General features: G+C 43.0%; 1 protein-coding gene across 1 annotated transcript in view; it reads left to right on the top strand.

Moving 5' to 3' along the window:
* The first annotated feature begins 1,225 nt into the window (after window positions 1-1,225).
* Window positions 1,226-10,791, top strand: part of LOC121280396 (uncharacterized phosphotransferase YvkC-like) — an 81,993-nt gene continuing 72,427 nt past the window's right edge. Inside the window, exons 1-4 of the mRNA XM_041192348.1 lie at window positions 1,226-1,317; window positions 2,314-2,390; window positions 6,009-6,126; window positions 6,303-6,403. Coding sequence (XP_041048282.1) covers window positions 1,275-1,317; window positions 2,314-2,390; window positions 6,009-6,126; window positions 6,303-6,403 — 339 coding nt within the window. The 5' untranslated portion in view covers window positions 1,226-1,274. The remainder of the gene's footprint in view (window positions 1,318-2,313; window positions 2,391-6,008; window positions 6,127-6,302; window positions 6,404-10,791) is intronic.

The raw sequence follows: 10,791 nt of genomic DNA, 5'->3' as shown, positions 1-10,791 counted from the left end.
TCTGAGAAGCCATGGGGAGCTGAGAAGGTGGCTGAAAGTCACTGGTTCTGTGCCGGGCAGTTAGGGCTCAGAGAAACCCTGGGAGCCATTTAAAGCTATATGCAGCCAAGAGACTGGAGTTCGGAAAACCCAGGGGCAGTGCCAGCATAGCGAAGCTAGCGGTCTGAAAAGAGTTCGAATTGTGCTGGTAGAGGTGGAAGTGCAGCTTTGTGAATCCCATGGAATGCAGTCTCAGGAGAAGAGATTGAACCATTCGGAGGTGAACAGTTATTAAGGCTGTCAGAATTGAAAAAGCTTTTGAGGAAATTCAGAGGCTAGATTATTGGCAGTAAGGTGATGAAATCCCTTGTGAGGGAGTCAGAGTTTTAACTCATAGTGGTCGCTTTTATGTCTGGATGGGTTGCTGAGAAATCCATGGTATCTGTCTTGATTGAATTTGCCATTTAATGTACATGTGATGTGTTCAACCATTTTTCCTGTTAATATATATTTATCTCATGTTAATTCAAAATGTTAGAGTATAAAATAGATATTGTAGATTGAGTTTTCTGACTTTGTGCAGTGAAGTTGATTTTGTTTATTTAAAACTGTGGAATCTTGTGCCTTTATTCACTTAAATACCTGGGATTTCAATCTTCATCCACTTTAAACAAACGGTTATTGGTGCCAAAATAGATTGTAACACTGTATAAGTTCAGTGCAAGAATTTGATAGGATTTGTTCAGCAATTTTCATTTACTTCTATGTAGCACTCGGTTTGCATAACTTTGAGCTACAAGTGATGCCATGAATTATTTCCTAAACTGCTTACCCATTCCTGGAATCAGTACCACATTTTGTTCATGAAACTTGGTACTGGAACAGAATAATGAACATTTTCTCCACTAGGATGGCTTCCTTAGGTAATGCACACCATTTAGTGCTCCTATTAAAGATTGGCAAATCTCATTTACGAAAGAGGATTCACAGAGCAGGTCACCCTATCACCCCGGTCCATAATGTCAAGGTGGAGAGACAGACTGCTATTTAAAAGGTCTCAGCAATCATTCGTCAACATTGCTATTTGTTTCACTGGGTAAAGAAACAATATCTAGATGAATGGCATTCTGATTTAAAGGCAATGATAAAGCAGGCTTTGCTTATCATTTTCATGACCCCAGAATGAATCTTTGCTTTCACAGGTGTATGATGCTGTGCAGAAATGTTGGGCCTCTCTCTACTCTTTCCAAGCAGTGCAATATCGCCACCAAAGGGGGCAGCCAGTGCCTTCAAGCATGGGTGTGGTAATCCAACAGATGGTATCAGCTCAGGCAGCAGGTAAGGTTTGCCACTTCTACTCGGGAGGTGATTGGAGTTATTGCAACTTCAGGTGACAAGCTGGCAAAGCAGATCATCTGCATGATGTGTGTCGTCTGGAAGTCAGTATGCCTCTTTAAGCTCAAGTGGTGAAGGTGAATATTAGCCACAAAATGTGTCATCTTTAGTCCAGTTAGGGCTTATAGCCTTTAACTTAAATGTTGATTTCATTAGGTTCTTTAAAATGCTGAGAGGCACAGATTCTTTAGATATGAGCAAGTTATTTGATTTTCACTAGGTGTGCCTAACTGGAGGACAGAGGTTAATAAGCCTTAAGCAAAGGTAGAGAATAGAAATGTTTCTCCCACAGTCTACATTTTTTAGGGTGTGTTCAAATAAGCAAAGGGCTGTTGAAGCCATTTTGACTTAACTCTTTTAACCAGCAGGGTAAATGTGAGGGTGAAGGCCAGAAGGTCAGGTGAATAATAGAAATCTGCAAATGGATAAATATTCTGGAGTGTTAGCTTCATTATTTCTGGATCTGGGAGCATTTATTGAACCATTTCCATTGGGAAATTATGTAGAATCAATGATAAGTTGAGAAAATAGTGAGAACTTGGTGGTGTAAATGATGGAGTTGGTCTGTTGCTTTTTCATAAATTTTTTATAAGTTTATGCTATGAACAGTTCTTCCTAGTCTGTGGAAGAGCAGACTTAAAGAGCTTCAATAGCTTAACTCACTCTTGCTTTCTTTTGTTGTTACTTTGAATAAGGTTAAGTGCAAATTTGGCACATGTAAATATAGTTAACTCTGGTTAAATCGCTACCAGGTTTAAGCATACATTCTGATGTGGCTCAGTTACTTTCCAATCTCCCATCTCTAGAAGTCTTCATTTTGGTAGAGTGCTGAAATGTGTACTGTCATTCTAAGCATGAACTTTCCCTTTAAAAACTCATGTTTTACACCACTGGTGTGCTACTATTGCATTAAACATTTTCTTCACAATGTTGTTACAGGTGTATTATTTACCTGTGATCCTCTCACTGGCCACCCAGCTAGGCTGGTTATCAATGCAAACTACGGTCTAGGAGAGGTGAGATACTGCAACATTATGTTCTGGCTTCATTTGAAACACAATGTAATTAAATGTATTTAAAGTTGAGGAACATCAGTATGACCCAGAGCTCGTTGTGTAAACCAAAAATTGCCAGGGACTGACAGCATCTTAATCTATACAATTATTTATAAAAAAATGACCGACTATTGTCTATTGACTCCTCTGCATCTCCCTATCTTCCTTTTACCCTTTTCTGCAGTTCACACCCAGATGTATAAACTCAATGCAAGGGATCTATGTCCCCAGTTATGGCTAATTTCATATATTGGGCAGAATCTTGTGCTCTCATTGGAGGCAGGAAGGGCATGTACGTAGGCGGGATGGTGCTGTACTGGAACCCCAGCGCCTTCCCACCTCCACTCGAATTAAGCTGTAGGAGGGAAGCCCCATGGTCAGCCTTCCTGCCCACTGCCAATTGAGACCCTTTAGTGGCCAAGTAATCACCACTTAACGGCGTCATCCTGCCGCTGCTGGCATTCAGCCAGCTGCAGCTGAGCCAGTCCCAGTCACCATGCGGCATGCACCACAGTTACAACAGTGTGGCCAGCTTGTCACCTCCTAGAGGTCCCTTGATCAAAGGCACTCAGTGCCTGATCGAGGGACTGGACATTGGCGAGGGAGCGGCCCACCAAGAGCCACCCCTTGCTCTTGCTGCCAACCACCCCCCTCCCCCCAACACACCTTGCCCTTGCCCCGCCACAAACCAGAACCCCCTCTCACATTACTTACCAGTGGCCTTGGTCGCTCTGTGATCCTGGGACTCTCGTACCTGTCCTTCTGGCAGCAGCCATGGCCTCCCCAGTGGCACTGCTGTGCACAAGACCTGCCAGCCTCTGATTGGTTGACAGCTCTCAGTAGGCGAGACTTCTGTCCTCTGGTTCTTGATTCCAGGGGGAGGCCCGTTGTTGGTCTCACTGCTGCCTGATTGGCTTGTGGTTCAGAGGGCCTTCTCAAGAAGAGACAGTGTGGGTCTCTCATTGGCTCTCCAGCTGGTAAGTGAGTCCCCCGATGCCTCAACAAGATTCTGCAGATTTTGTCTGTTTCTAGATTGTAATGCATCTGGCTTTAAGAATTTGCATGTGCATGCTATCTTGTATCCAAGCACTGCATATACAATGAATTACTTAAAAGCCTGGCAACAGCAATGGTGTAAATAATGTTAGTTTGTTTTTGGTGGGAAAAGAACTTACCCAGATGCCAAGATGATTCTCTTCTGTGAAATCTTTTGTAAGGTCCTGAAATACAGATTACTTGCTCTGGAATGAGGCTTTGAACCACACCCTTTTGACCTAGAATTGGAGAGCTATCAACTGAGCTAAACTGTCACATTAGCTGAAGTTTAATACTGAAATATAATCCCTTATAAATTGAGGACTGAACAGATTAAAAGAACTCCTGCTGCTGCTTCAAATTCAACTAAATTGCAAACTTCCTGCTTAAGCAACTTAATTCTTTGTTTAGCCTTTAAAATGATTTTGCATAGTAAATATAAAGTTTTGCCAGGCCCACTCAGCTCCTGACCTCACTGCAGCCTTAGTTTAAGGATTGGCAAAAGAGCTGAACTCAAAAGGTGAAGTGAGAGTGACTACCCTCGACATCAAGGCAGCATTTGACCGAGTGCGGTGTTATGGAGCTCTAGCAAAACTGGGGTCAATGGGAATCAGGGGGAAAACTCTCTGCTGGTTGGTTGGAGGTCAATCATCTCAGTTCCAGGACATCACTGCAGGAATTACTCAGGGTAGTGTCCTAGGCTCAACCATCTTCAGCTGCTTCATCAATGACCTTACTTCCACTATAAGGTCAGAAGTGGGGATGTTCGCTGATGATTGCACAATGTTCAGCATCATTCACGACTCCTCAGATACCGTAGTAGTGACCTGGACAACATTCAGGCTTGGGCTGACAACTGGCAAGTAATATTCATACCACACAAGTGCCAGGCAATGATCATCCCCAAGAAGAGGGAATCCAACCATCTTCCCTTGACATTCAGTGGCATTACCACTGCTGAATCCCCCACTATCAATATCCCTAGGGTTACCATTGACCAGAAACTAAACTGGACCAGCCATATAAATTCCGTGGCTACAAGAGCCAGTCAGAGCCTAGGAATCCTGCAGCAAGGAACTCACCTCCTAACTCCCCAAAGCCACCATCTACAAGGCACAAGTCAGGAGTGTGATGGAATATTGCCCACTTACCTGGAACCTCCAACACTCAAGAACTCAACACCATCCAGGACAAAGCAGCCCGCTTGATCAGCACCCCATCCACGACCTTAAAAGTTCATTCCCTCCATCACTGGCGCACAGTGGCAGCAATAGATGCACTGCAGCAACTCACCAAGGCTCCTTCAAAAGCATCTTCCGATCCCACAACCTCTACCACCTCGAAGGACAAGGGCAGCAGATGCATGAGAACACAACCACTTGTTCTCCTCCAAGCCACACACCATCCTGACTTGGCACTGTATCGCCATTCCTTCACTGCCACTGGGTCAAAATCCTGGAACTCCCTCCCTAACAGCACTGTGAGTGTACCCACACCTGATAGACTGCAGGGATTCAAGAAGGCAGCTCACCGCCAACTTCTCAAGGGCAATTAGGAATAGGCAATAAATATGCTGGACTAGCCAGTGATTACCACGTCCTGTGAAAGGTTTTTTAAAGAATTAATAAATATCTGTTATCAAGTGCACTCATCAGGATTGAGCATTCAGTCCCTTCTATAGAAGGTGCATATGCCACACAATCATGCTGTGTAATGAATTATCTAATCCGATATTTAATAGGGGCCTTATAATAGCCAGATCTTGGAGGTGTTTCAAGTTAATCTGCATACAAAAAATGTCTGAAAGGGTTAATAATGCCATGTATTTGTTGAATTGAAGTCTACGAAATATTAAGTTCCCTTCAGTGATTCACTGTTTAATGAATACTTTATCTGAACTTTTCCATTTTACTGGACTGCAGGCTGTAGTCCAGAAATTGATAGTCCATCCCATGCCAATTTGAGGCCCCATGTAAAGTCTCAATAATTCAGTGGAACATTCCTGAAACTTAAAAACATTTCCAGAGTGTAAACTCTGCTGAGTCATTCAACATTGGAAAGGAAGTGTATCTGAAAGAATGTATTAAGTTGGGGTTTGCTGTTGGAAACTCTCCTATTGTAATCCAAATGTGTTATTGATTTACCAAATGCTCAGTGGAAAATTATCTCTTGATTTGAGCTGTTCAATCCAGCAATCAAATTTGAACTAAGAGCAATTCTTAGTTGGCCTCAAGCACAGCATGTTGCCCTGCATACTGCTGTGACCTAGAAGACATATTTCAGAACTTCATTTCACCTGAAAATTTCAGATTTACCCCAGATGAATCAGTCCAGCTCTGACGGTCCTACCTCAAACCACACCTCAACATTTTCCCGACCATCGCACCACATAGACATCTCTGTTTGTCTAGCACCCCACCACTGGCAGGGCACTGGGGGCTGCGGGGGGAGGAGGATGCAGGGAGCAAAATAAGGTATAAATTTATTTTAAATGACCATGCTAGAAGATAGATTATTGACTATATTTTTCTTATCTTGTCCTAGTCTGTGGTGAGTGGCAAAATAATGCCAGACACCATCACCCTTTCTCACAGTCCTAAAGGGTTATGCCAGATCATCAGGAAGGAAATGGGAACAAAGAAGCAGCAGATAAAGCAAGCAGGTGGGCAGATGTATCAGAGCACTGACTGTTGACTTCCAAGAGCTGAGAGTCTGAACCATGTTGGGGCAAACTTTGATTGCTTCTTTGTAACATGGCTTTATATATGTGAAGTATAAAATCTGCAGTGAAACTTTGTTTGGAAAATTGATGGAATTAATAATTTGCTTTAATTCCAGTTGAAGGTGGAATTGTGTATGAAGATATTTTAACATCGCAAGCTGCACAGTGCTGCATCAGTGAGGATATCATTCTGAGATTAGGACAAGTAGCTCTTCAGGTTTGTATTTCAATACATTTAGATTCTGAAACTTCTTTTGATCTCTTTGCAGAAAATAATTAGTATTTAGAAAATTCACACTACAACTGTAATTGGAATACCATGAAGTAAAATACTTAGTTCTTATAATGCAATACTATTAGAAATACAGGTACGAGGTTGCGATGAGAAGTACATGGGTAGTGTAGAAGGTGAGGGATGTATCATGTGTCTCTGATGACCATACATACAAAGACTGACTCCAGCTGTCTGTGGTCAAACTTAGGGCACTTGAGCCTGCAGTGTTCACTGAATGCATGTTCTAGGAGGTGGTCAGGCAGACCATGTCAATGAGGAAAGGAAGTACATGGCCATCCTTCAGGTTAAGAAGAAATAGCATTAGCAGAGATGTGGCAGGACTGAGAACTGAATGTTCTTGGTTACAAAATATTCAGGAAAGATCAAGTAGGAAAAAAGGGAGGTGGTGCAATAATGTTAACCCCAGATTCTATTACAGCACCATAAAATGGGTTGATACAGGCAATGGTGCAAAAGTAGAGCTGAGGAATAACAAGGGAACTGTTAATCTGATGGAGGCACATTGTAAACTGCTAAACTGTAGAAACTGTGAAATTACTGAAAAACACAGAGACAACAGGGCTACATTGATGGTCAGTTTAATTATCCAAAATTAGGCTAGAATGAAAATAATATGAAAGTTCTGTGAAGTTCTGTAATGGTTAAAGAATCAATTCAAGTTGTGAGAAGGGATGATATACTAAATGGGTCAACAAATGAGGCTTTATGGGTTGAGCTTAGAAATATAAAAGGGGCAGTCACACTACTTGGAGTATACTACAGACCCCCAAATAGTGAAAGGGAGATAGAAGAACAAATATGTAGGCAAATTTCTGCTTGTAAGAACAAAAGTCAATAATGGTAGGAAACTTCAAATATCCTAATATCAACTGGGATTCAAACAGTTTAAGGGGCACTGATGGAAAAAAAATTCATGCAGTGTGTCCAGCAAATTTTTTTCAACCAATTAGTGACAAACCCAATGAAAGGAGATGCAATTCTAGACCTAGTCTTGGGGAACGAAGAAGGGAAAGTGGGTGAAGTGACAGTTGGCGACCATATCAGGGACAGTGATCACAATTCAGCATTACCATAGAAAAGGACAGAGATAAAGCAGGAGTAAAATTCTTGAACTGAGGGAGGCAAATTTTGCAGAAATAAGAAAGGACTTGGCTGAGGTGGACTGGACAGCACTGCTGGAAGATAAAACAGTGGAAAACCAGTGGGAAGCACTAAAAAGCAAGATCCTAATTGTACAAAGTAGACATGCCCCCTACAAAAATAAGAGTAGTATTGCCAAATCTAGACCCCCCTGGTTGTCTAGAGGAATACAGGGGAAGATCAAACAGAAAAAGAAAGCGTATGACAGGCACAAAGAACTAAGCACTGCAGATAGCCTAAATGAATATAGGAAGTGCAGGGACAAAGTAAAAAAGGAAATAAGGAAGTCAAAGAGAGGGCATGAAAAATAATTCGCAAGTAAAGTTAAAGATAACCCAAAGATGTTTTTATATATTAATGCTAAAAGGTTAGTTAAGGAAAAAGTGGGACCTATCAAAGATGAAGATGGAAACTTGTGTGTAGATACAAAGGCTATGGGAAGGGTCTTGAATGAACATTTTGTCTCTGTATTTACAAAGGAGAGGGAGGATGTAGATATAGTAGTCCAGGAGGAACGCTGCGAGATATTGGACAGGATAGTCATAAAGAGAGAGGAAGTACTCGAAGGGTTGAAATCCTTGAACGTTGATAAGTCACCAGGGCCAGATGGATTGTTTCCGAGGCTGCTGAAGGAAGTCAGGGAGGAGATAGCAGATGCTCTGAGGATGATTTTCCAATCTTCACTAGATACAGGGGAGGTACCGGAGGACTGGAGAAATGCAAATGTAGTTCCATTGTTTAAAAAGGGATCAAAGGAAATGCCAAACAATTAAAGGCCAATTAGACTTACATCGGTGGTGAGCAAATTAGCAGAATCAATCCTGAGAAATAGGATTAACTGTCATGTGGAAAGGCATGGACTAGTCAGGGATGGTCAGCATGGATTTGTTAAAGGAAGGTCTTGCCTCACAAATTTGATTGAATTCTTTGAGGAAGTGACAAGAAGGGTTGACGTAGATAGTGCAGCGGATGTGGTGTACATGGATTTTAGCAAGGTATTTGACAAGGTCCCACATGGCAGATTGGTCAGGAAAGTAAAAGCTCATGGGATTCAGGGTAATGTGGCAAATTGTATAAAAGGTTGGCTTTGTAACAGGAAACAAAGAGTAATGGTCGATGGATGCCCTTGCAAATGGAAAGTTGTCTCAAGTGGTGTTCCACAGGGCTCAGTGTTGGGACCCTTGCTGTTTGTGTTATATATTAACAATTTGGATGTGAACATGGGGGGCATGATTGGAAAATTTGGAGATGGCACAAAGATTGGCTGAGTAGTGGACAGTGTAGAGGATAGCCATAATCTCCAAAATGATATAGATGGGTTGGTGGAGTGGGCAGTAAAGTGGCAGATGGATTTTAACGTAGAGAAGTGTGAGGTCATACATTTAGGGAGGTCAAACAGTTACAGGGATTACAAAATAAATGGGAATATACTAAGAGGAGTAGATGAAGTGAGAAATCTTGGCGTACAAGTACACAGATCCCTGAAGGCAGCATTTCAAGTAGACAAGGTTGTAAAGAAGGCATATGGAATGCTCTCCTTCTTTGGCAGAGGTATAGAATATAAAAGTGAGGATATAATGTTGAAATTGTATAAAACACTGGTGAGGCCACAACTGGAGTATTGTGTGCAGTTCTGGTCACCACATTACAGAAAGGACGTAATAGCTCTGGAGAGAGTGCAGAGGAGGTTTACAAGAATGTTGCCAGGGTTAGAAAAGTGTAGCTACGAGGAGAGATTGGATAGGTTGGGGTTATTTTCCCTGAAACAAAGAAGGCTGAGAGGTGACTTGATTGAGGTGTACAAAATTACAAGGGGAATAGATAGAGTGGACAGGATAACATTGTTTCCCTTGATGGAGAATTCTAGAACCAGGGGACATAGATTCAAGATAAGTGGCAGAAGGTGTAGGGGGGACATGAGGAAGAACTTTTTTATGCAGAGGTTAGTGGGTGTCTGGAATTCACTGCCTAAGTTGGTGGTAGAGGCAGGAACTCTAAACTCTTTTGAAAAGTACCTGGATCTGCACCTAAAGTGCTGTAAGCTGCAGGGCTATGGGCCAGGTGCAGGAAGGTGGGATTATAAAGGGCAACTGGGTGTCCTCGGCCTGGCATAGACAAGATAGGCCGAAATGGCCTCCTTCTGTGCTGTAACTTTTCTATGGTTCTAAGTGTAATTTCCTATTTGCACCTTGGGACAAATGTAATCAAGGCTGAAGCAAACCTCAGTATAAGAACACAAACTTGATATGTTAAACCTGTAATCATATTGCTCTCCAATCTTCTTGCTCTTTTATGCCCAAGTATTGATCCTTGCGTGTGAACACGTCTTAGCTCATTACAGTAGTTCTTTTCCCATGCTAAAGTGCCGTACACACAAATCTCATGGAATCACCTTGGTCCAAAATGGTATAAAATTATAAAAAACGTTCTGAATGAGTCATTTACTTCAAATTTTACACAAGCGCATGATAGTCAATTTGCAAATAACACAAAGATGAAGGTCAGGATTTTTTGGATGGTAGGTTTCCCTTCCTGCCATCCAAAGAGTTGGTGGCGAATGCATCGTCGCCCACAGACATTTAAGGCTCCAACAAGCATTAATTGACTGGAGATAGGGCTTCTGCCCCTCACTCGGGGAAGTCCTGCCTCAGAGAGCTGCTGCCCAAACTAATCATCTGGTAGCTCTCTAGTACCAGAAGCTGCAGTGGACAGGACTGGAACTACAAGCATCCCCAGAGTCTAAGCCCCAGGAGGCCTGGACCAGTTAGTATGGTGGTCTCAGGGTGGAGAGGGAAGGTAAGGCTTGGGGCACGGTGCTGGGGGAGTGGGTGGAGGGGGGCTGGGGATGTTGGTGGAGAGGCCAGCGGGGGAGGGAGCACCCTCAGGGGCCAGACCTTTTTGGGGGCACCAGATGTTGAAAAAAGGCTGTTGATGGAGGTGCCTCCCCCACCCCCTTCCCACCTGAGGCCTGAGCAGGGCCACTTTATGGGCTTCCACCCTGCCCATGAGCTCCTCTCGCCAGTCTAAAAATTGAGGCTGGGCGGGAAATGGTCCTTAAGTGGTCACTAATTGGCCTCAATTGAGGCGAGGGCAAGCAGGTCAGCTCATCCCACCATAGAATTGCGGAGAGGTCAGGGGCCAGAGGGAGCCCGGTGGGAAGGTCTTCCAAG

The sequence above is a fragment of the Carcharodon carcharias genome, chromosome 7 (genome assembly GCF_017639515.1).
Source record: "Carcharodon carcharias isolate sCarCar2 chromosome 7, sCarCar2.pri, whole genome shotgun sequence".
NCBI lineage: Eukaryota > Metazoa > Chordata > Chondrichthyes > Lamniformes > Lamnidae > Carcharodon > Carcharodon carcharias.
This window is presented reverse-complemented; position numbering and strand designations above follow the sequence as displayed.